The 27,082-nt window shown below is 45.4% G+C and overlaps 1 protein-coding gene across 4 annotated transcripts in view; it reads right to left on the reverse strand.

The window, feature by feature from the left end:
• Positions 1 to 27,082, reverse strand: part of NOP9 (NOP9 nucleolar protein) — a 466,866-nt gene that overhangs the window by 430,246 nt on the left and 9,538 nt on the right. For all 4 annotated transcript variants that reach the window (XM_069649902.1, XM_069649900.1, XM_069649887.1 and 1 more), the window contains exons 2-3: positions 22,005 to 22,383; positions 17,264 to 17,719 (exon numbers count right to left, since the gene is read on the reverse strand). In XM_069649902.1, the coding sequence (XP_069506003.1) occupies positions 17,264 to 17,719; positions 22,005 to 22,359 (811 nt within the window). In that variant the 5' untranslated portion in view covers positions 22,360 to 22,383. The remainder of the gene's footprint in view (positions 1 to 17,263; positions 17,720 to 22,004; positions 22,384 to 27,082) is intronic.

The raw sequence follows: 27,082 nt of genomic DNA on the forward strand, positions 1-27,082 counted from the left end.
TTCCTTCCATGTGGCAACCCCCAAACTTTTTGCTGTTGTTTTACACCCTGATCTAGACTGCCAGAGAAGTGCAGCCTTCCGCCGCACTCCTCTGGGCTTTCGCTCCATTCTTACGGGGAAACTGACATGCCCTTAAGACAGTCAGTATTGGGAAACGTTGTTTTCCGTAGTTCTTTTCTCATGTTGCAGCATTCGCGCAACATGGCACAAGAGGGCACTGTAAGCTAAGTTACTGCACTCTTCGGTCTCTAGTCATTCTACAGGCCCTAGAAACTCTCGATGGATTTATAACGAACTGTGCAAGTATGTCACGGACTGGACTGGTGGCAGCGATCGTTTCTTTGTGTTTTGAACTCCCTTTTGCCCTGTTAACCTCGGTTCTCGCGTTTGGCCAAAATGGGTGGCCTGGCTTCCAAAATGGCCAGACCACAAGGTTCTTTGTCCTGTCCGCTGACCGTCTTGCCCCTTCACCTTCCCCAGGTCGAGCCGACCCGGGGCCATCTGCCCCTCCAGGACAGAGTTCAGAAATCCATCTTAACACCGAACAACCACAATCCAAAACAAGGTACAACCAACAAGCAAAACCACACCAATAAGATCCACTGCAACCTCATCAATGCAAGATCAATGTCGAAACATGGCACCGAGATATACAATCTGCTCTGCGACGGAGGGATCGACATCTTATTTGTAACAGAAACCTGGCTAGACGACAATTATAAGATCACCCTCAATAACTGCCTGCCTGAATACTTCAAATGCGTCCAATCAAACAGAAAAACCAAAAGGGGGAGGGCTGGCAAACATTCACAAGGAACACCTGGATATCAAACTGGAAGACCCACTAATCATCGATAAATGCGAATTCCTAAGCATACGTCTAGCAGTAACATCCAAAACAAACTTGAAATTCATACTAATATATAGACGACCAACATACGATGCAACCTTCGTAGACTCCTTCACAGAAGCAATCACCGTCCAAGCCATCAAACACAATCACCCGATAGTCCTAGGAGACTTTAACATCTGGTTTGAAGGAGAAAGCAGAACCATACAAAAATAAATAAATAAATAATCCCTAGACAGCCAACTAGCAGCAATGAACCTACAACAACTAGTCAAAGGAGCAACCGACTCGGCAGGGCATACACTTGACGCTATATTTGCCAACAAGCTACTCCTCACCAAGGCACCCCCAATCCAAATACCCTGGAACGACCACCTCATCATCCCCTTCGTAATCAAAATGACCAAGCTAACAAACAATCAACCAGACAAAACAACGAAAACCATGAGAAGAAATTGGAGAACAATCAAAAAATCCAACCTGCATGAACTCCTGGAGCTAAACAAACCACACCCAACATTCAACGAAGAAGATGACCTGGACAAAAAGGTAACCCTGCTGCATTCCTGGATTATAACTACTATAGACGACATTGCCAAAGAAAAACCCTTCGCTTCTTCTAATAAACGGTCTATGGCAAAATGGTTCACCCCACTACTTTGCACCATGAAAAGAAAAAAAACGAAGACTAGAACTTGATTGGAGAAAACAAAACGATGCGGCGAACAAACTGAAATTCCTACAACACAACCGGGCTTACAAAAAGGAAATACAAAAAGCAAAGAGGAAACACTACGACAACCGAATCTTCGAAGCACCAAACACCCAAAAAGAGCTCTTCAAAATCATAAACAAAACCAAAAACCCTCCGGGCTGTAACAACACACCAACTCCGTCCGCGAAACTCTGCAACGACCTTGCAGACCACTTCAAATACAAAATCACCAACATCCAACAAACCATTCAAAGCAGACTGTCTGATCGGACAACAACCCCAACCTACACCCGAGAGGAGCACCCAAACAAAATACAAAGCTTTCCACAAATATCAGTGGAGACATTTGTCAAACTGGTGAATGAAAGCAATAACTCAGGGTCCCCCGAAGACCTATGCCCACCAGACATATACAAATCGATTCATAAACAAGGAACGCCCATGGAATATCACAGGAACGTCCTCAACCATTCCATCGCAACTGGGAAAGTGCCACAAGCCTTCAAAACTGCATACATCAGGCCACTACTCAAAGATACAGCGGGAAACGTAGAGGACTTCAACTACAGACCCATCTCCAACATCCCGTATACAGCCAAGCTGCTCGAAACGTACATATACAAAACGACCCAAAAGTTTATAGAAGAGCATGGCCTACCAGACCAAGCACAAGTTAGCTTCAGACCACTCAGAGGGACGGAAATCAGCTCTACTCTCAATATGGGGCGATCTAAAAATCAATGCAGACTCGGACTACAGCACTGCCTTCATACTCCTAGACCTATCGGCAGCATTTGACACAGTAGACCATGACACCCTCATAACGAGATTAGAAGGACTTGGAATAACAGACACCGACCTGTTATGGATCAAATTTTTCCTAACAAACCGAACAGAAACTGTATGGATGAAACGCTTCAAATCCAGCCAGAGAGATTCCACCTGTGGAGTACCACAAGGATCATCCTTCTCCCCGCTACTATTCAACATCTACCTGTACCTACTGATCAGAATCATCAAAAGACACGGCCTCACTTGCTACAACTACGCTGATGGTACACAAATAATCTTCAAAATACAAGACAACCCGGAAAGAAACTCAACGCTAGAAAATTGCCTCCGCATTGTATTCTTCTGGATGAACTCCAATTCCCTCAAAATCAACCCAGGCAAAACTGAAATAATGATTGTCACAAAAAATGGAAGAGAAAACCAATTCATCCCTTGGCCAAGGGAACTCGGGAAAACCCCAGCACCCTTGCCGTAAAAAATCTGGGGGTTCAAATGGACAATAATCTCACGCTAGAGCCACAAGTAAACGAAATGCTTCTTCCTCCTGCGAGCGGCAAAGAGAATCTTACTTTTCTTATCGTTTGCCAACAAAACGACCACCATCATCGCCCTCGTCATGTCCAAAGTAGACTACGCCAATAGCCTATACCTAGGCATGCCTGAGCGACTCCTAAAAAAACTACAACACATTCAAAACTCGGCAGCCAGACGACTTCTGAAACTACCCCGAAGTGAACACACCGCACCAGCGCTGAAAACACTACATTGGCTATCAATAAAACAACAAATAAAATTCAAAACAATGTGCATTACGCACAGAGCAGTAAACAACGAAGGCGCCGAGTTCCTAACAGACAAACTGCGCCTACATCAACCAACAAGAACGCTCAGATCAAGCATGGACATCCGCTTGAAACCGAAGCCCTACAACAAAAGAAAACTTGGAGGATCCTCCTCTCTCACCAAGCCTCGAAAACCTGGAACGACCTTCCGAAGTACATACGCAACACAAGAAACCACCTATTATTCAGGCAACTACTCAAAACCTGGCTCTTCACATCATAATTAAAAAGACTAGCCACAGGGGCACCGACACAACTAAAAACATCAATGAGCGTAGAGTGACCACGATACACACCGATCTATCAGTGGGAAAAACTGAGGTAAATATCCCAAGATATACTAAAGGACTAAATGGGATACAGTCGCAATACGACCAAAGACAGTAAACATAGCAAACTAAGACAGAAAGACTAGAACGAATCATCAAAAGGACCATGACCTTAACTATGACCTTACCCAACAGTCATAACAACAAAACATAGAGAGAGAAAGGAAGCACTGCATCACGAGCCCCATTACAATGGGTGAGAAACAGAATGTTTCATCACTACACACTGGCCACCAATACAAAGCAGAAAGCACAATGCCCCACCGCACAAAACTACAACTAAACAATAATCCCAAGTATGCTAGCCCCACGAAAATCAAAGAACCGGTCAGGACAGAAGGACAACACTGCAACACGAACCCGACCCTGAACCATTCAAAGCCTTAACCGACCAGGGTCACACTAGATCACCTGAGAACAAATATCACCCACCCAGTCCCACACCTGAAGATTAGGTTCAGACGCACCCACCAATCCAAACTATACTCAATAGGATACAGGTGGATCAGCGCATCACCACCAAAACAAGTCGGCCCTCGAAGAACCAACAACATCTGAATCCACAGGTTTACAACTCTAACGGAATCATAAGTACCTGAACCAGGATACAGACCCCACTAACCCAACCCTCAATCTTCTGCATACTTAAACCCACACAAACCACACAACCATCTCTCTCCCAGCAATCCACACGCACTTTACAATACCGCATAAACAACACAAACTTCACCCATAGCACTCGAGGCCTTCATCCGATCCGATACTAGCACCAAAGCCCAGCACTCTGTGTATACCGAGCTGAAGCTGCCAACAGCACACCACTTCTCCCACTCTCCTTCTCCCCTCCTCCCGACTAACCCTACCCACCCTTCCCGTTTACAGATCCGCCAGAGCACCTGGGGACCAATTCCGTTGGTGATGGTGCGCTATACAAGTACCGCTAACATAACATATCATAAGTGGTGGTGCCATCTTCACTCACAATTTCCTCTCACCACCCACGCAGTGGTGGCAAAGTGGGGACATTCATTGTCCTGTAGAGGAGGAGCCAAATGTTCCTACCAGAAGCTCTGCCCCCATGTTGCCTATATTTTGGGAACTAGAAATTGCAACACGTGCAGTTCCAGTGAGAATACCTGTACTGCAAAGAATTCTTGAAACAAGGTATCCATTGAGAAAACCCTACATGCATTCACGAAGAAATTATGTTCTTCTGGACGGAGTCCAGGAAGAAATGTGAGAATGAGTGAGAAAGCAGACTGGTGATGTCACGCCAAGTAGAACTGACGCACCCTGAAAAGATACGCAAGAGGAAAAAACAAACATTCTATAATATCTGATGAGGAGGTGTTGAAGATGAACAACATTCCAGGCTCAAGATGAAGATGCTCATGCAAAGAAACTCTGAAGAAAATGCAAAGTAATTTTACACTTGTACAGATGCAGTAACACAAGTAGAAAAAGTGATCCTAAGGCTGGCTACGTAGTGAATAGTTTGCGGCGATGCGCCAATGTACAAACATAGGAATGTACAGAACCTGGATGTTCCACGATGCACTTTAACAAGGCTTGAAACCCCGTGATTGGAAAGGGTTTTTATAGTGTGGCGCAGTTGGAAAACAGCTAATGCTGAAGGAGAAATTCAAGAAAGGCTTGGCTGGCCCAGCATTAAGCGTCTAGGCCACTGTGAGCCCGATTGTATATCAAGTAGTTACACTGAACGTGAGACAGAAACAAACTTCTGTTTGAGGTGAAATGGAAAAATACTGAAGGAGTCAAGAGTTCATAATTTAATAGTATTATATGCAGTAAAGAGCTCGAAAATGTGGTCTCCAGTCACATGGTCTGATGAAAATAGACATTGGGTCGAGCTACACCAAAACCAGAAGATAAGACCATGCCACACTACCTTTTATTCTCAGGCACAGAGAACTTCTGCAAGGCAAAGATCAAAGCCTTAATTGAATGGCAAACCGCAAGAGGGATGATGGATGTTGGGCTAATTAGGTGGGGAGGCATGACCACGCTGACCCTCCGTGCACCTGGGTTGGTAGCCTGCGTGCTGCTAGCACGTGGAATAGTCCAGAAAGGTACAAGCATGCCAACCAATTGTAGAGGGCCACGTATCAAAGAGCCCTACAGATTGTGTAACCAATGAATCGCTGTGTATTTTATGACGAATACTGATGTTATAGACCCAATCACTACCCCCGTTAGTATGTAACGTAAATTTAGATGTTCCCTGTAAGCTTATCACATCCCCAAGTAGGTTTTTGTAGTTTGCGACGTAGTGTGACGTCAATGATGACACATTTTGACTATAAATTAGTTTTTTTCTGAAATGGATTGAGACCTCGAGCGAACAACGGATGATGTCCGTTGTAACCTCCCCGTTTTAGATAATTGCAAATAAAACAGAACAAAGTTTTGACAAATTCCTGAGTCTGTTTTTATTATTGAGGTTTGAGTAAATTCTGCATCCTCATCCATCTCTAAGTATTGCTACCTCGTCTTAAAGGGCCCAAGTCTATGGGTTCACATGGTAGCAGAGGAAGGATGGTTCAAGATCCGTCGACCCAATAGGCTTGTAAGGGTCTCGGAAATATCGGATATCCTCCACCATTTAGCTGGAGGACCGTGAGGCTTCCTACGGATAGAGGCCAAAACAAGATCTTGCAAGACACAACGAGACAGCTGGGACTGGTCGCTCTTTCACAGAATTCCCCTCCCGGTTTCTACAGCCAGCTGAACGGACCGAAGGGTAAGGTCTAGAAAAGAAAAGAAGAGGAAGAGCAGAAATCAAGAGATAACAGAATACAAAGACGCAGAGATGACAAGGTGTGTAGGGCTAATGAGAGAAGCGAAAAGAGGAAAGGGTTAGGGAGGAAGCAAAGAAACGAAGAGAATTCAAAGAGCTAATAGAACCAAATCCAGTAGTAGCATGGGAAGACAGAGGAGTTCCTCCCATCACGAGAACCTATGCCAGGACCCTCTAGAGTAAATATAGAGGAGTATTAGGAGATAGGAAACATTGGAGACAGAATCGAAAAAACCTATCAAAAGATGAGGACAAAAAGTGAAATGAAAAATAAAAAGGGAAAGATGGTCGATTTGAAGAAATTGCCCAGACACGAGTCAAGGAGGGAAGCCTGCTTAGTCTCGAGCACAGAGCTTTGTCTCTGGACAGGCTGATGTTAAACAGGGACGAGAAAGAGGACAGCCATACAAGTTGGGGACAGGATATGTCAGCCAAAGACAGGGAAACGTTCCGTTGGGAGGAGGGAGCTAATGCATGCGGTCCCGAGTGATGCTTTCAGACAGACAAGGAAGCGAGATGGTCAGATTTGGACCTGCCTAAAGAAAGGACGCCAGAGAACATGGCGCGTCCAGAGCGACCTAAAAGGTGACCTCTTAGCGAGAGGGGGGAATCGCCACCATATGTGAACAGACTAAGGTAATTACCAGGAAGAAGGCGATCAGGAACCATTGCCGCCACTATGGATAGGCAGACAATGGAAGCCGATTGCGATTTTGGAATTTCACAATTTCCCCTGTTAGAAAAAGGAAGGGCCAGACCGCAGTATATCCCGTGGCCCCAGATAGATAAGGACAATCTAAGGTGTAAGCTCCCGAGTTTGACTTCGGGCACTGGGAAATTAATTTATGAATTGAAAATAAATGACAGGAGGAAACATGTTGGCTTTAGGGGACATTATGTGTCTACTAGCAGCTATTATTGGGAAAAGGGCTGATAACATTTGAACGAAAGCAGGATATGCAGGTGTCACAGCACAGAACACAGCGCATGATGGAGCGCCGTTTAATAATGTAGAGCGGCAGTCTGGAAATCGATTAAAGTACAATATCCTGATACATCAGATATGGGTGCAATAATGGCACGCAAGATTCAAGAAGGCGAAGATCTGCTTGCTTACATTCAGAATTTTCAGGAGCAATGGTCTTTGGAAAGTCAAGAGCCTTGGGGGAAATCCAATACCTGTATTTTATCATATTTTATGTCAGGGATTGCCAGAACAGGTCCTGGTAGGTATGGAGGCAAAGCCATGGGCAGAAATACAGCCGACCATGGTGCACCATTGTCGACTGTTGCAAGAGAAAAATCGAAAGAGAGAAGATGCTAGGAAGCTAGAGTAGCTTAACTAGTACAGAAGAAGCTGTCGAAATATGCTATAGAAGGGGCAATGTTGACCAGCGGAGAAGGGTTGGGATCACAACAGACAGCAGGTATGCCACATGTGAATAACCAACGGCAGTCAGATCAAGGAGGGAATGGATTTATGCTGAGAGGCAGGGAAGGCTTCCGTTGAAGAGAAGGCTTTCAGAATAATCAGGGAAACTTTCAGAATAACCGAGGTGGCTTTCAGAATATGCAAGGTGGTAATCAAGGAATGCAGCAAGAGCAGATTAGGAGATTCCCTCCTAATGTTGGACATGTGGAATGACAGGTCATATTGCGTGAACATGTGGGAGTCAAGGGTTATCTGCAGAATGGGCAATTCTCAAGAGGGGGGGCAGCTTATACTCCAGCATATAGCCCACAAAGTAGTCGCCCAAGATCCGACAGTGTATCAATCACAAGCACCGCAAACACAACTGGCTTTGCAACCACAGCAAGCACCATTGAATCCACTGCAAGGATAGTCACAGTACACACTGATGCAGATGCAGCAGAGCGCAAACACAGGACAGTTATTGACACCTAGAGTAGGGGGTGTCACCATCGAGGGTGTGAATCCTTTAACAAGTACGGGAATAAATATGTTCCCACAATAAGACAGCTGACATAGTGTCTTGATGTGTTCAGTACTATCAGTGATGCCAAATCCTCAGGAGGAACCAAGGGTTGATGTTACCATAGGAGGAAAATCATTTTCTTTGTTAGTAGACACTGGGGCAACTTGCTCATGTATACGAGAGGGAACATTTTCGTTATCAGAAAATGCCATGAATGCTCAAGGGTTCTCTGGAGCTACAAGTAGAGTTCCTTTTACTGAGAAATTGCCAACCTCTACAGGAGAATGTGACAGGTCTGTCCCATTGTTGTATTCAAGGCAGACACCAGTTAATATACTGGGCCGAGATTTAATGACGAAGCTAAACATGACAATTTCCTTTACTGATGAAGGCATAGTGTGCTCAACGCCAGGAATACACTATTTAAACGTTGGCAAATTCATTATGGCATTTAAATGGCAAATAGCCAGGCAAGGAGCGCCGTTAGAGCCAGAAGTTTTTCAAAATGGGGACCGCATTTTGTCAACCTGGTTACCTGGTTTAGTGGGCAAGATTATGAGAATACCTGATGAATTTCTGTTCAGGCCACAGATACCTAGGGACAAAGAGAGGGGGGGGGAAATCACTCCTCTAGAACTAGTTTCAGCTGTAATATGAGGAGATTTAGCTATGCTCGAAGGCTGGGATAAGGGCAGGCCATGGAGAACAGGAATTGCTATTGGGGAAGGATGTCTGAGGATGAAGAAGTGTTCGAAATGGGCATCACATATTGGAACAGGACAGAAAGATGAGAGGTCCCACAGAAAATGATGATAGTACGGAAGAGTCACGCATTTTTGGATGAAGATATGGAGAAAGTGCCAACATAGGCCTATTGAAAGGAGTGGGGGGGGGGGAAGAGTTAAAATTAAGTTGAAACCAGGAGCAATTTTACCTCGAGCAAGACAGTATCCCATGTCTCGAGAGGCAGACAAAAGGTATTTTCAAGACTATATCATCCAGCCACGATGGAACAAGGCATCTTAATGACTTCAGAGTCACCATGTAATACCGCAGTGTATCCTATAAATAAAAGAAAGGGTGGGTCATGGCGTTTAATTGGGACATGAGGCTGATTAACCAGATTGTAGAGGCTGATTTTCCTCTAGTTCCGAATCCTGCAACGATACTATGTAGTATCCCTGTTGAGGCGCGATATTTCACGATGATGGACTTGAAATCTCAATCCTGTTGCAGAAAGATTCCCACTATCTCACGTCATTTACATTTCATCAGATTAAGATGAAAAGCACACGTTTGCCTCAGTGGTACTGTGAGTCACCATCAATTTTCAGTAGGGTTCTGCAGATGGATCTAACAAATATTGATTTACCAAGTGTTGCAATACATAAATGATATTTTGGTCCACAGCACATTAGAAGATAAGTGTAGACGAGACTCGATTCACCTAATGATTATTTTAGCAGACAAATGATATAAAGTGGATGAAGAGAAATTGCAGTATTGTCAGGACTTGCACATAGGACAGTTAATCTCGCATGAAGGAAAAACTGTGTAGTTATGTCAGAGCATGGGTATTTGATTATAGCTCATACACAAGAACCTTTTTTACAGGCCCTGAAGAAAGCACAGATGAATCAGGAAACAATTGAATGGACTGAGGAAATGGAGGAGGGGTTTGATGAACTAAAAAAGGCAATTTGTACAGCTCGAGTTTTAGGAATTCCCATTATTCTGAGGAGTTATTTTTATTTTCACACACAAATGGAACAGTCGTGACAGCAGTGCTCACACAGAGAACTACATTGGGGTACAAGCCCCTAGCATATTACAGTGGGATTTTGGACCCAGTAATGAACAATCTTTGCCAGCAGCGGCGTATGCCATCGAGAAATCTGTAAGCAAAGCGATGGGGTGTTCCATGACTTTATTTGTTGAGCATACTTCATTTGCTGTTTTGGAGCAACCTAAGAGTACACTAACGTCTCAAAGAGCTTCTGCTTATGAGGTGGTCATATCGAATTAAGCAATAAAAATAGTCAGGTGTAAAATGGTGAATCCTTCAATGTTTGTAGCCGAACCACTGGCAGAGGATGAGCAAGTGCAAGGTTGCTCAAACTATGAGGAGTTTTATGACGAGATCCCGAGAGTGAAGGAAAATGCTCTAGCAGCTGGGGAGATTCTCTTTATTGAGGGTTTTTCAAAGATCGATCAAACTAATGGAGAAAGGCATACAGGCTCAGCTGTGGTAAAACACAGAGCCAATGGGGAATTTGAAGTGGTAGCAAGTGCAAGAGTACGGTCTCATTTTTCAGTACAGGCTGCAGAATTGGTGGCGCTTATTGTCATGCTCGTGAACACGCAAACCAGGAAGTAACAGTGTACAGTGACTCTGCCTACGTGACGTCAACCGTGCACGCAGGGCTAGCACGTTGGAAAAGGAGGGGCTACCAGCAAACAGACGACAATACATTGCAACACGCTGCATTATTGGACAGGCTTATTAAAGCACTACAATTCCCAGTAGCCTAAGCCATAGTTCAATGTGCAGCACATACTAAGAGAACTGACTTTATCTCACGCAGAAACCAAGCAGCAGACGAAGAGACAAAGAGTTGCACATTCACCTGATGTAATGAGTATTGATACTCCTGATGTGAAAGAGAAAATGGTTGGGATAATGGTTGTGAATGAAAGCTTTAACCACTTATCAAGAACGTAATTAATGAAGTTCAAGGTGGAGCCCCACAGGAAGAAAAGAACTGTGGACGCAGAGGAGGGGTTCTTTATTCCCTTATGAAGCACTGTGGCAACAAGAGAGCACTGGTAAACCGGTGATGCCTGTAGCATTAGAACAGCTACACTACCCGGCGCACGTCACTAGGGAGAGCCTCACATCAACCATCTCAGCGGACTGGTTCGTACCGAACCCATTAGAACACGTTGCTGCTGGGCACACACTGCCACCAGAGGAGTAATTCCTCGACTAAATGGTCCTTTCAGCATTTACATATCGATTATGTGGATATGCTGCAGGTCTGTAATGGATATAGGTATATGATCGTGGTAGTGTGCCCCTTCTCAAGGTGGATAAAAGATGGTCCATGCACACACCCTGATGCCACTTGCGCTGCAAAGTTTTTAGTCCAAGAAGTATTTCCTAGATGGGGATTATGGGAGGTGCTGAGATCAGATAATGGCCCCTATTTTGTGAATGAGGTATTGGAGCAGATTAGCTTATTGCTTGGCATGAAACATACGTTTTCAAGCAAACGGAATATGTGAGAGACTCAACGGTGTGCTCAAAGAAAGAATAGCTAAGCTGAAAGTGACACTGAAAAAGGGATGGCTGTATTGCCTGCCCCTTGCATTATATGCATTAGGAAATCAGCCCGGCTCTGACCACCACCTCACACCCCACTAATTAGTTACAGGAAGGCGAATGAGACCGCCTCCGACTCCTCCATCGAGGACTAGAAATGATGCCCAGACAACTGCAGAATTGTTAGGCGATGAGCTACGTGCGTACTTAACATGTATGACAGCTAGTTTCTCTATCATTTCAGATCAAGTCAAGCGCATGGGGTGTCTGTCTCAGTACACAGATGAACACCATACAGAAACCGGACCTGAAGGACTATGTTTACCAAAACTCTTTGCTGGAGAGAAGATTTTAATAAGGAATTTCCCAAGAAAGTGGCACAAGCCCAGTTTCAGCAGCCCTTTCATTGTAGAGGATTTTACTCCATCAGCAGTCAAGATCCAAGGGAGACGGATTTAGATACACCAAGGAGATGTGAAAGTCTACACTGGAGAGGCCGACATACCTCCAACCCTTTCGGAAGCAAGTCAAGGAGAAGAGGTTCAGCATGTGCAGACTAGATCGATGACGAGGAAGAAGGACGCAAAGACTATCCAGTAGACAGATAAAAGTGTACATTTGGACTGTGGCTCCCCTGAAACACTCTTTGTAGCCTGCTATAGCAAGGAGTGAAAAGGCTACTGTTGTTCAGCCACGGGGGTTTGCGGACGCTGGACTGTGGAGTGCGGAAGTAAATAAAAACATGCCAGATCTGGACTTTTTGTTCGACGACTGAAAGAGGGAGCAGTTCCCCCGACTCATTTCTCACTGAATTTCTCTTTGGAGGTGCCCATGGTATTAACTGATGTTGACGTACACAGACTACTTCTTGCTGTCTTCATATTTATACCCGGAGCTTACCCTGCTCTTGTTGGGCGGAGCACTGATATACGTGCTTTTATCCAGGATCCTAATAATGGCCCGGCAATTAGACAACTATTGGCAGCACTTTTAGAACAGATAAGACAATTACCTGAAGATCTTTTCGAGCGCACAAATGGTCCTATCTAACGATGATGCCCACAAACTACTTGCTATGATCTTTTATTATTTGCTCCAAGTTCATCCTTATCTTGTTTGGCGAGACAACGACACGTTTGTGTTTATGCAAGATCCTATAAATCGTCCAGCAATCGGCTGATTACTTGTGGAGATCATAGAGCAAATACGACAGCTACCGGAGCATGCAACGAGATTGCCTGAATAAAACAAGTTTTTCCTTCCTTAAAAGTAGTTACAGGCAATCATGTGGTCCAGTGAGCATATAGCAGTTCCAGAAAGTGAGGAAGGTCAACTACGTATGGAGAGTCATCGATGGTGGAGCATAATGTATGCATGTTTAGCATTCATCATTGTTTTTCTGATTTTATTGATTCACACTGTGTATTTCGTTGGTCCCAGGCAAAAGAGAGTCCCTCCGATCCTTCACACGTCAGTTACTGTGACAGAACAAGATATTGTCAGAAGGCCGAGGCCATATGCGATTGTTCCAGTAGCTCATGTGAAGGCACCTATTTCTACGACTTTGTAGGAAGGACTCTTAGATATTCTCAATGAGCGCCAGATTCAGATTCTTAGAGAAAAACAGAAACAAAGGCCTAAAAAGTGCAAGGGAGGATGATTATGAATTAAATGATTATTTAGACAGTACAGCACATTTGGGGAACAACATGTGGTATCTACACATGAAAGAGGTGGGACAGAGAACCTATGAGGAGGATTGCTATGTATGTACACTCCTGCCTTATGCTATGGGTAGGTCTAAGATATTCATAGCTATTGAAATAGATGTTCAAACAGCTCATTGCCTTCACTCTGCCAAACAAGAGGTCAGTTCCAGGGTCAAACGGGATACTTGGTATGGGTGACAGAATGGACATCCCCGGATGAAGAGGATTATGTCCAAGATTTGAAGACAAAGGAAAGAGCACACAACAGTAATCATGTGAGAAGATATGAAGAACCAGGCATGAAAGGAGCTGGAATCAGATGGGAGATAAACAGGAAACTTAACTGTCAGGGGAAGACTGGTGACAAAGTTCAAAGTTGCAAGGAAAGAGGCCAGATGCGAATCTGGGGAACAGCACTTTCTCCAGATGGCTGGGAAGAAGGCATGGTGGCAGTAACTGGTCATCACAAGCCAGTTATTGAGCGAGTGGAAAATAGATGTAAACCTCTCTGGCCGAGTCTTGGGAAGCTTCGGAGTGGGTCAAAGACAGAGCAGGTCAACTACAGATAGTGCCTTTGGCTAGTGCCGAGCTATGCTTTAGAAACAATGGCACAGGAAAAGTTAGAGAAAAACAACACTGCGGACGAAACTTTGATGCACCATGAATGAAAGATGGGACAGTGGTGATAATGGATCACTACAGGGCCTGTGGATCCAGAGCTTAAATGAAGGTGCCCAGAGATTGGGGAGGACTATGTTCTATAGTGATCATTCATGTTCCAGCGTTGGTGATTCCAAAGAGTGACTTGAACATTGGCGAGTTTCCAAAAGCAGATGCTCACCTGAGGAAGAGATCTGCTTGAATCTTGAATCGAATGGAGAACATTATTTCTCAGCCAAATCGATAGAAGCTTTTGATGTCATTCCATATGAGCACCGATTGTTCAGTCATACTTCAGCAATCTTCACGACAATCTTTATGCCCAGGATCCAGGTGATGACGAATGCCAAATGGTTACAGATAACAAGATGGGAGCTTCTGCAGACAATCAACATCACCATAAAGGGATTCAATGCTATCAAGGAGAAGCAGCAAGCCATACGACAAATTATCTCCAGAATAGATATGTCTTGAATATGATTACAGCTATGGATGGCGGTATTGTGACAAAATAGGAGAATCATGTTGCACGTTCATGCCTACTCACGATGATGAGAATGGCACCTTGACGGAGGCCATAACGATGCTGACAAACCTACACGTCAAGATGGAAGATGAAGTGGAAGATATTGCTGATGACAGTTGGTTCGGGTCAATCTTCTCATGGGTTCCACAATGGCTGGCGAAAATTTTCAAGCTCCTTGTTGGTGATGATAATGTTTGGATTCTGTGTGATCGGGATAATAATTACACAATGCAAGAAGACTGTGAATAAAGCAGTAAGAATGAAGATTGTAATTGATGATGAATCTGGGTTCAAAGATGAAGAAATCAGAGACTACCTGAAGGCCAGTATTCATGCACCTGAGGGAACGAAGTTCCTTTAACCGAAGAACCACAAGAAGTACGTGAGGAGGTGGATCTACTGCAGTCCCAATGGACAATACATGCTTATGACCTGGAGTGTTGATGAACATGGGAAATTGGCGGGATGCCTGCAAGGAGTCAAAGATATGGGTTCTGAAGAAGCACTTCTTCAGACAAGGATGTCTAGATGTGAAGATTGATGAGAGAGTGGTCGAAGTATAGCCCAGAGGGGAAGAGTGTAAAAGAAAGCCAAGTGTCCCTACCAGAAGCTCTACCCCCATGTTGCCTATATGTTGGGAACCCAGAAATTGCAACACATGCAGTTCCAGTGAGAATACCTGTACCGCAAAGAATTCTTGAAACAAGGTATCCATTGGAAAAACCCTATATGCATTCACGAAGAAATTATGTTCTTCTGCACTGAGTCCAGGAAGAAGTGTGAAAATGAGTGGGAAAGAAGACTGATGACGTCATACGAAGTAGAACTGACACACCCTGAAAAGATACGCAAGAGGAAAGAACAAACATTCTATAAGACGTGAAGAGGAGGTGTTGAAGATGAGCAATATTTCGGGCTCGAGGTGAAGATTCTCATGCAAAGAAATGCTGAAGAAAATGCAAAGTCATTTTATACTTGTACAGATGCAGTAACGCAAGTAGACAAAGTAATCTTAAAGCTGGCTACGTAGTGAATAGTTTGCGGCGATGCCCCAATGTATATACATAGGAATGTACAGAACCTGGATGTTTCACGATGCACTTTAGCAAGGCTTGAAACCCTGTGATTGCTAAGGGTTTTTAGTGAGGCACAGTTGGAAAACACCTAATGGCGAAGGAGAAATTCAAGAAAGGCTTGGCTGGCCCAGCACCAAGAGTCGAGGCCACCATGAGCCTGGTTGTCTATCAAGTAGTTACACTGAAAGTGAGAAAGAAAAACTTCTGTTTGAGGTGAAATGGAAAAACACTGAAGGGGTCAAGAGTTCATCATTTAATAGTATTATATGCAGCAAAGAGCTCGAAAACGTGGTCTCCAGTCACATGGTCTGATGAAAAATAGACATTGGGTCGAGCTACACCGAAACCAGAAGATAAAAACATGCCACACTCCCTTTTATTCTCAGGCACAGAGAGCTTCTGCAAGGCAAAGTTCAAAGCCTTAATTGAATGGAAATCCACAAGAGTGATGATAGTGGTTGGGCTGATTTGGTGGGGACGCATGACCACGCCAACCCTCCATGAGCCTCGGTTGGTAGCCTGCGTGCTGCTAGCGTGTGGAATATTCCAGAAGGATACAAGCATGCAACCAATTGTTGGCCACGTATCAAGGAGCCCTAGAGTTTGTGTAACCAATTAATCATGTATTTCATGACAATGAAGAGGACTTCTACTAGAGGAGGGCTTAGTTGTCCACACGATGTTAGAGACCCAATCACTACCCCTGTTAGTATGGAACGCATACTTAGATGTTCCCTGTAAGCCGATCACATCCCAAAGTAGGTTTTTGGAGTTTGCCACGTAGTGTGACGTCAATGATGACAAATTTTGACTATAAAAGTTAGGTTTTTTCTGATATGAATTGAGAGCTTGAGCGAACGGCGGATGATGTCCGTTGTAACCCCCAGTTTTAGATAATTGCAAATAAAACAGAACAAAGTTTTGCCAACTTCCCGAGTCGGTTTTGATTATTGATGTTTGAGTAAATTCTGCATCCCCATCCATCTCCAAGTATTGCTACCTCATTTTAAAGGGCCCAAGTCTATGGGTTCACTCCCCCTTGGTTTTCTATGCTGCGGCTGACATCTCAGAGGTGAAACATTGCTGTGGCTACACTACTCTGCTCTGGCAAGAGGATTCGCCACAAGCAAAAGCAACTCAGACTGGAGAATTGACACCCTCAATGTGATCTCAGCTCTCCGACACCACTGAAAAAGACACCCACCACCCTAATGAATTCCTGCCTCGGCCACCCAGTGTCTCCAGGCAGCAAGGAGCAGATGGTAAAAGTGGCCATCTCGCCGGCGCCACCTACCCATATCTATTAACTATTCTGACCACTTGTTTACAAGTCAGAGTACAAATCAATTAACTGTCTTCCAAGTAATCATTTTATTCTATGTTGCTCTAATTAGTGTTAAAATGTGATTGAAGCAGGCCTTAACATTTTCACTCTATAAGCTAGTTCAAACTGAATCTTGGCAAATAAGAAATGAAATTATGTGCTGTATGTATGTGGATAATCGAAAGGGAAAGTGTCTTTTTATGCCTGGCTAAAAGCTTGCAACTTGAAATGTGCATCCATGATTGATGTATATAAAATCATACATTTATTTCATCTCAGATGTTTTGTAGAAATGTGTCAACTAACACCAGAGCGCAAAAGAAGCCATGACTCACAGGTCAAATACATGCATAAACCACTTACTGGAGATTGTGGCCCCAGGTGGTCCCCTCCTTGATTTCTCCTGGTTGAGAAGTGTCCCGCCCAGGACCTGGAACAGTGTGCGCACCACAAAACTGCCATGGGTGTTCTGAGTATACTCCAGAAACCTGCCCTTCACGTCAGTGCAAAGCATCAGAATCAGGTCCTCCAATGTATTGGTAACTGCCTCTTCATCCTCTTCCTCAGCATTTTCTTCGGGTAGGTGACTCAGCGCTTGCAGCCTTGGGAACTGCAGCAGGGTGGTCTGAACAATGTGAGCCCCACTGCGGTGGCAGCAGATGGAGAAGAAGTCCTTGCTGAGGGCAGATAGGAACTGCCCCAGCTGGAGCGGTTGCGCCAAAGCCAGCAGTTTTTGCAGTACTAGGCTGCCAGTGATGTCCATGGCAAGAGACACTTCATTCTCCTTCACCTCTCCAAAGACATTTTTCACAAACAACCCTGGAAAAAAAAAAAAAAAAAAAAGAGTAAAAAATAAATAAAATAAAAAACACTGTAAAAGGTCTTTTAATGACAGAATATGGACACAAACATCAATTGCAAGATTCGGCATTTTCAAAAGAATAAGGCATGCCTCAATGATTCAAGTAAACAGCGATCAGAGTGATGCTTAAAAAGATTTATTTTTCCCTCATGATGCTTAGGTGCTTTTGACCTATATTACCCAAACGGAGTGGCAGAGACAGGTCAACAAGCCCACCTCTCCCAATGCTGCTTCTTCAAGACGGTTTGCTCTCAGCACCGCAAACTATGAAATGTGTTACCCCCTTCCAACTCGCACTGTCCATTCTCTTTCACTAGCATATCAAAGCTGTTTCCAAGGACCTTTACACATTGCCACTAGCCTTTCGCTTGCTAATACTGTCTCCAGCTGCTGTGGTTATTTGATTTATTTGCATTATTCACGAGTCTTGTAAGTAATCGTGATCATATGACTTGGTAACCTTGTTGAGATGGACAGCACTTAGAAGTAAATCTATATAATAAGTATCTTAAATCAATGTTGGCGCCTCTCTCTGCGGTTAAACTACAGACGTATCCACTGTTGGCAAGGCAAGATTGAATATTTCTGGGGAGACGGAACGCGGGCTTGATGAAGCTCAAAAGCCACCTTACTGAAAACATGTAATTGGGGACTACGTGGTAATCTGGGATCTGCACTAACTAAACTGGAGTTGGGGGGAGGGCACCTGATCTGTCCAGGAGACCCACAAAATTCAGTCTACTGCCGAGGCCAGCACCATCCAGCCTAAAGCTCAGAAGGGAGAGGGCGCCATCGAGCCCAATGCTCTTCGGGAGTCAGGTATCAAAATCAACATGTTACAAGCATAAAAGTAGTACCTGGGTATAAGAAAACACCCAGTGAGCAGGAACTACTTCTAGTGAGGAAGCAGCTAATATACATATCCATTGGCATCAACAAAAAGTGTAACAGTCAACTACACTTCCAGTGAACACCAATTCCCACTCTCTTCGCTTTCAGCATCTACATCTCCTCGCTTATCCCAAGCCTCGCTGGCCCTTTGCGATTCTGTTCTTTCCACCCCGAACCCGTTCTTGCTCCTAAATTATAGAAGGCAGTTCCTCCCAATATTCACCCTGGTTTACGCCCAGCATGTGAGCACGCCACTTAACAGACTGGGCCCCGCCTACCCATACCAGCCTGCTGCAACTCGTGAATACCATGCAACGTTGTCTAGGCCAGCACGCCTCTGCTCGTAGCTACCTAAGCTCACAGTTTTATACAACTCCTCGCCACAGGATTTTACCTTTGTCCAAGAAATGACAATTTGCAACCTAGCAATCTCCTATCCAATTGAGTCAGCCAGCTATTACCTGGTTGTTGGCTTTAATCCCTACCCCCCTCCCAACACTGAATATGCTTCCCCACGGTCTCCTAACCACAGATTATACATGCTTACCCGCAAGTTAAACAACCAGAGCCTTACTAAAGGGCTCCACGCAAATTCACACACGGTAAGCAACCTGAAAGTTCTGAATTACATCCGGTCAGGCCAAAGCACATTTCCTAAAACCACTCTCTCCTTCTCTTCTTTTCCCTAGTGCCAACTACCAATTTGAACTATATACCTTGCTACACATCTATTTTTAAGAAATCATGTCACGATAATTGTAACCACTCATATGGCAACCCCGGACGACTTGTTGCACCTTATGTCACCATAACCATACTTGCAACCTGTATTAAACATGCATATATCCATATGCCAACAAAGCGTAAACAATTCAACATGCTCACTCACATGTCACAAAAACAATTGAACCAACAAGACTGCTCTGCTCACAAACACTGCACATTGATTGTTACTGAACGTGTGCGGCGCTTGTATAAAATACTTTTTATTTTTTTGTGTGAAAAAGACCCCCGTTGGGTCAAAACACGTGTCGGCTTCAAGTGTGCTAAATCACTCCTCGACCTATGGGGGAAAAAAAACAAGTGACAATACTTTTCTTTCATCGCATTAATAATTGAAACCAAATAGAATTACTACATTATCAGTGATTCAGCGCCCAGAAGACCTTGGCTCTTAACCAAACTCACAGTAAAATCTCTTGCTCTGACTTTCCTCTTCCAAAACAGTTATCTGCACATGTAAAGATAAAAAATGGTAGCGTACTTATTTCTGCAAAGGGCTTTGGCTAAAGCACTCATTAAATGCAGCGCCTTGATGCCCTTGGGCTGTGTGAGCGCTTTAAAAAAACGCACATACAAGTTAGCAGCTATTAATGTACTATTAGTCCTCTGACCAGGATTTTGATATACTACAGCGTTTTTCGCTTTTGGAGCACACATAACAATCTGGAAGGCATAGAAAAAGGAACAAGTAAAAGCGAGGGTAAACACACCAAATTTAAATTAACTGGGCTCATTTGGGTAGCGTTTGCTTTAAAGGAGGACAATGCACTGCACATGAGTCTTCGGTAAACCGCTGCATTTTGGCTTTGAGTGAATCAGGGGTCTGCAACCTGCAGCTGTCCAGATTTGCACTAGGACTCCCTTGATCCTTCAGCGTGCACTATGATGGCTAAGGCTGGTGATAGTTGTCGTCCATAAACATCTGGAGAGACAAAGGTTGCAGACCTCTGGGGTAAATTCTTAATGACAGCACTTCACCTTTACATTACATTAGTTCCTCTCTGCCCTGTCCTATTAGATATGCGGCGCACCAGCTCTGGCCTAGGGATATCACCACCCTACAGGGATAGTGTCTGCTTCTTACTAGGGACAGTGCAAGCGGACACATTCAGTGTTTGCTGTTGATTGACTTATGCCAAAGGAAGTAAAAATCTCCATGTCTGTTTGTGTGTGATATAATGTATTTAGTACCCAACAGTAGGGCCTACACCCTTATAAAAGGTATACTATATCCTAACCAATTCCCCCGATTGCGTTTTGAAAAAAAATGTACGTTTCCACGGCTCTAACCTACTCCACCTGTCAAAGGGGAAAGCCCTTACCATCTTCTGATTTTGATCCTGGTATAAATGTACTGGATTTCTAGGAATGCAATCGGTGCTGCAGATAATATTTTGAGTAGTTAACTCCCTATTTTTAAACTTTGAGAGTGAATGTGATTTTAAGGGTTCAATGTAATGATGTCCCCTCAAAAATATCCTTTGCAAGAGAGTAAAAAAAGTAATAGACATCCAGACAACACGTGCAAAAAGTTACAATTATGGAAATTATCATCATGTGGCTGTGGTCCACATCGCAAAAGCACCCGCTCACAAATTGAACAGATGAGCACTAACACACTGAGCTTCCCCTGCATGCGAAGAATAGGTACAGTTATAGTGCCGTTTACCGAGTCCAAGCTACGGTTGAATAAATGTTTCAACTAGATAGGTTTTGATGAGGGAATATTTTACACACTGCTTTTATAATTGGAGTGTACAATGTACATTAAATTGTAACAATAAAAAGGACTTACCTTTTGCTTACTTTTTACACTCTTGCAGAGGCAATTCCGAACATGACTAAACTTGAACATGAATAGAACACATAAAAAGTTGTGTATGAGAGATGTCTGGCTTCAAACAATGCATTACATTTGTGGAAAACGTTCTATATATTAATGTGTATGATGAAAATAGATGCATCTTGGTGACAAATGTACATAACACAGGAACTCCGATAAAATACCTTTGTGTAATGCAAGCATGTATTTACTGAAAAGAAAAAAAAAAAATCACAATTGGTTTGTTACAGAGGATGCTTGCCAATTGAAACTGTTAATCTAATTACTGATAAGCTCTTAAAATGCATCCTTATGCATAACGGTTCTCTACCACAGCATTAACAGACACAAAACACAACAGAATTCCCACAGAAACAAACCCTTCCTTATCTCACTGTGTGAGCTGAGCCTTTCAGAAACAGCAGCCTATACACGTGCTTCAGACACTGCTCCATGCAGACATTGAAAGAATGTATTCTTGTGTCTGTCAAGTCGCCTGCCCTCTGCTCCCAACTGGTGCTTATATGAGAATGGAAAGATAAAATGGGTCGCGTGTACAAGATTTTAATGTGTAAAAAGGCCTTGTACAACGCTTATCTGGAGGCCTGCAATTCCCCAAGAGCCCCTCCATGCAATTTGTTCTAATTAAAAATGCCCCACCCCCCCTAAGTCATCAAAACATAAATGATCACTGAATCAATCAGCCAAGAAGGTGTAGAATATATTTTTGCTTCACCAGTACCTACTTTTCTCCTCCTCTGAATCAAACTTCTGCTGTAGGGTATCGTCCACTCTTCGGAAATATCCAATAGACTTTGGATCCAACCTCGGTGGATATTTCTCTTTAATAGCTTTCTGGTCTGTTTCAGCAGAGGTGTTGCCTCCAGGGTGCTTATTCTTGGGGCTCGAGATCTGCTCGTCCACTGCTTCTTCTCCGCAAGGGTCTTCAGCTGGAGTGGATTTTGTCAGCTTCAAGGCTTTTGTTTGCTTTTTTAATCTACTCTTTTCTGCTTTGCTACTTTCCTGTTGTGGTAGTCTTGACTCTGGAGATCTTAATGTATTTTTTGCTTTCTCCTCAGATTTCTTCTTCTTCACTCCCATGGTCAGTGCTGCTTCTTCTGTAACCTTTTAGTAAAAAAAGGGATACATTTTGGAGAAACCAGTAGAACAACCATGGTATGACAACAGAGCAAACTAACAAATATATATATAAAACTATTAATGGAACCGTACAAACTAAGATCACCACAACGTAGCATCCAATTCCGAGGTAAAGTGCAAATCAAAAGCAATGCATTTCAAGATGTGAGGGGATGTAAAAGGCAAGAAAGGAGCGGCAGCAGCACAGGTATATGTTTTTATGAGTGTAGGTTACTTGCATAGGAGTTACCTAGGGCAATCAGGGTGCAACTGTCCTGCATGCTCATTCCCCTGCCCCCGACTCTGCAGGAAAATGTAGGACTTAAGAAAGGAAGTACAGGACATGTATGCCGATGTCTTGGGCACGATGGCTGCCTGGGATCTCTGTGTCTTGGCCATGGGTAACGCTAGCCTAAGACGTGGGATGGCTAAGGCCCCCCACTTTGAGGAAGAAGGCTTCACTCGGCTATGATGCTCAGCCCAGGTCTCTGATGGCAAGAGTCTGTCAAATTTCTCACTGCAGAAAACTGTTATTGTCTACTTTTAATGTGACTGTGTCCGCAACAAACGTACAGTGGCAGAGGACAAACGCGTTCCCAAGAAAGATCAGTAGAGCACCAAGATTTACTAAAAGCTTAACTCCGGGGCTCAGCTTTAAGATGGCCCATGTCTCCCATAATTAGCATCACTTTGTTTAACTAAACAGTCTGTGAGTTGGGGTTAAAGATGTATCTAATGGGGGGCGTGGCTTGGAGCGCCATCGATGTGGTCGCTCCTCTGAGGTCGCCCGTGGGATGCCCGCCGCCGCCGTCGAATTCCGGCGGTTCTAAGCAGGGTTCCACGTCGCCAATGCCATCTACAGCGACCGGAACCGACATGGCACAACCTGGCTAAACATAGCCTTCGACCGAGGAGGCGTTCTACCAGAATTTAGCGGCTGAACTTCTTCCCCGTCTTCGACCGAAGAAACCACGATGGCCGCCAATCCGGAACCCAGCAGCACACGCCGCACTCGTCGGTAGCGGGGCCCTAGGACGCCGGGGGGTTGGTGAAGGAGAGCGGTACTTAAAACAGAATCATTCGATTCGCACAAAGGCGGCCCGGAACACTCCGGGTTGCTGCCCCGGCGGCTACGGCTTACATACACCCGGAGAGACCAAGAGAGCAGGCCTCCACCCCTCCCCCCGCTACGCAGAACGAGTCGGGACCCCCGCGGCCATCTTGCATCAGACCCGACGGAGACCCTCTCCCCATACCAACGTTTCCTGGGGCGCCCCTGCCCACTCACCCAGACCTAGTCCAGAGCGGGGGTCGAGGGGGCGAAGCTCTCCGACTGCGGTCTCCCGCCGTCCTGGGCCTCGCTGCTACCCTCTTAATTGAGACCGCCTGACACGAGCAGCATGTCGAGGCAGACGAAGGCGAGCAAGGGCACAGATATCTCCGCCATGTTCACAGCTCCAGAGAAACCCAAGAAACAGGATCCTCCTAAACTGACCCCACAGAAGCCACAAGAGGACAGGGGCGCTCTCGCCACCAAAGGAGACCTGATAGCCTTCATGGCGGACATCAAATCTGAGTTCCGCGCCTGCCTCTGGGAACTCACCGCTAAAGTTGACCAAACGGATCAGAGGGTCACAGAACTCGAGCAGAGGTTCGGAGAGATCAAGGACCATTCCCAGGATCACGCTACCACACTGGGGAAAATGCAAAAATCCATCGATTCCCTGCATCACAAATGCGAGATCCTGGAATTCAAACATGAAGACCTCGAAAACAGGGCTCGTCGCAATAACCTCCGCATTCGGGGTATCTCCTCCTCTGTCCCCGACAACAAGCTAGCGGACTACGTGGGAAGCTTCTTTGAGGCCTTACTCCCGGATCTGGACAAATCACAGCTCCTACTGGACCGGACCCACAGACTCCGCCCGCGCCGTGGGACAGATTCGGACCCCCCTCCGGATGTGATTACCAGGATCCACTTCTTTACGACGAAAGAGGCAATATCAGCAATCAGTCGCCAAGGAGAAGAGATCACTTTTCAGAGCACGCCACTTCAAATCTACCAGGACCTCTCACCACTCACTCTTCAGAAAAGAAGAGCACTTCGGCCTCTGACATTGTTCCTCCAGGAACAACAGATCCGTTAGAGATGGCTGTTTCCGACAGCTCTCCAGTTCACATATAATGGCACCCTATGCCGAATCAGCCACTTGGAAGACGCAGAGAAAATCTTGCACCCGACCTCACCCCGAGATCCTGCCACGCCAATCCTAGAAGGGACCGAAGACTCTGGACCGCCTCCCTCTCCAAAACCCAAACGCACGCCTTGGTCGTCGACCCAGCGGAATAACAGAAAGAGATGAACGGGGACGCTTCCATGGTCCCAGGCTCAGTCAGCAAGTAAGCCAGGACACAGATACCCCTGCTTGAAGCAGGACCCGCCACCTAAAATTGCAACTTTAAACACGGTGGCGGCGGGCCACACCCATGGTTCATACCCACCCCAAGGATACTTTCCATCTCTTGTTCCTTGGGAACCCACAGTACTCGATATATGATGGGACAGTTGGCCCTGTTGGCCTTTGGTATGACCGTACTGACAATGTCGATCTACCTCCCTGTTAAAGTTGCAGTCCCCCGTTGGGACTCCGCATTAAAACCTCAAGTGCAGAATGATACCAAGAGTTCCCTAACAGACATGGCAGTTGAACCTCCACCCCAGGACCCCCCCCTAACCCAAGGAACGGAGAATGAGCCTTCAGAGCAACTTCAGTCGCTTCGGATCCTCTCCCTGAATGTTAATGGCCTGAACTCCCCCAACAAGAGAAGGGCAATTCTACTAAAACTTCACGACGAAGAGGCAGCGATAGCTATGCTTCAAGAGACCCACCTGCTGCCGGCAGATGTATCTCGCCTTCGATCCCGGCTATTCCCGCTCCAATTCTTCGCTTCGGGCACAAGTAAAAAAGGAGGTATGGCGATTCTCTTCAGGAAAGACTTGAACCCACAGATTCTGGAAACGAAAATATGCCCAGAAGGCCGATTTACAGCGATCAAATGCCTCCTGATAGGAGACCTGTATACCCTTATCTCAGTATACGCTCCCAACACCGGACAGTCACACTTCTATGACGCCTTGGGTACATCTCTCGCTAGCTTTGTGGAGGGCCAAACAATCGTCGGCGGGGACTTCAACGGGGTTCCCGACCGCACCAAAGACCGTTCACACCCCCCGACTCCAGGCGACTTTGCCCAAGCACTCAGCCTCCTTCGTTTCTTCAGGACTCTGGAGATAATAGACTCATGGCGGGTGTTTCACCCTGACGAAAAAGATTTCTCCTTTTACTCTTTTGTCCATCGCACCTTCTCAAGGATCGATTTGTTCCTGATCTCCCCACATACGTTGCCCTCAGTCAAAAGGTCACCATCGGCACAAGAGCGATCTCCGACCATGCCCCAGTGCTTCTGGAACTCCGGGTTCATAACCCTAACCCCAACATCCCGCGTAAATGGATGCTCTACGACCCGATCCTTAACGACATGGCCACCAGAGACAAGATCGCAACAGGAATAAGTAACTTCTTTAAGGAAAACCCAGCCTCAGACACCTCACTAGCGAACAACTGGGATGCCATGAAGGCAGTAATCAGGGGCTCCCTGATAGCCCAAGGTGCGGCCTACCATAGAGATAGACGACAGACCCGGACGGCCCTAGAGGACGAACTAAGAGAGGCCGAGGCACTCCATAAGGAGAAAGGCTGGTCCCCCAAAACACAACGGATCATCCGTGCGGCACGGAAAAAACTGGAAGCCCACTACGCGGAACAAACCGCCCAACTTATGGCGAAGGCCAAACAGTCATATTATGCGAAGGGCAACAAGGCGAACAAGTTCCTGGTGGCCAAACTAGCCAAGCAGAGACGCATCAACGCGATCATGGGCCTGCGGGACGCCAACGGGGTCACACTATACTCAGAGCCTGAGAAGCAACGCCTCGCAATAGATTACTTGGCCCAAATCATGAAGGCAACCCCACGAAACCTATCACAACAGAAGGAATACCTGCAGCAGGCAGAAGTGCCCCGGCTCTCCGACGCAACAAGAGACGAACTGGAGGAGCCCATCACGGGGGAGGAAATTGAGGAGGCCATCAAATCACTCAAAACACGGGCCCCAGGCCCGGACGGCTTCTCAAGCAGGTTCTATAAGCTATTCAGAGCACAACTGACCCCCCATCTAATTACCCTATTCAACTCCTTCAGGGAAATGGGGGCGGTGACCCCATCGATGCAGGAATCAACCACCATCCTCCTACCCAAACCTGGAAAAGACCCAAGAAGCATAACTTCTTACAGACCAATCGCACTCTTAAAAAGCGATGCGAACATATACTCAAAAATTCTGGCAACCCATTTGAATCGCATCCTGCCGAAGATCATCCACCCCGACCAGGCTGGTTTTATCCTGCACCGGACAGCAGGTGATAATATCCGGAGAACCCTGAACCTGGTGGACCTCGCCTCCTGGAACTCCCAATAATTAGTCTTGGTGGCTCTCGACGCAGCTAAAGCGTTTGATAAGGTGGATTGGACGTTTATGAGACACACCCTAGGGGCCTTCGGCTTTGGACCGGCTTTCCAAACAATGGTTCTAGCTAACTACGATTGCCTTAAAACAAGCCTGA

The sequence above is a fragment of the Ambystoma mexicanum genome, chromosome 1p (assembly GCF_040938575.1).
Source record: "Ambystoma mexicanum isolate Mex_15411 chromosome 1p, UKY_AmexF1_1, whole genome shotgun sequence".
Taxonomy (NCBI): domain Eukaryota; kingdom Metazoa; phylum Chordata; class Amphibia; order Caudata; family Ambystomatidae; genus Ambystoma; species Ambystoma mexicanum.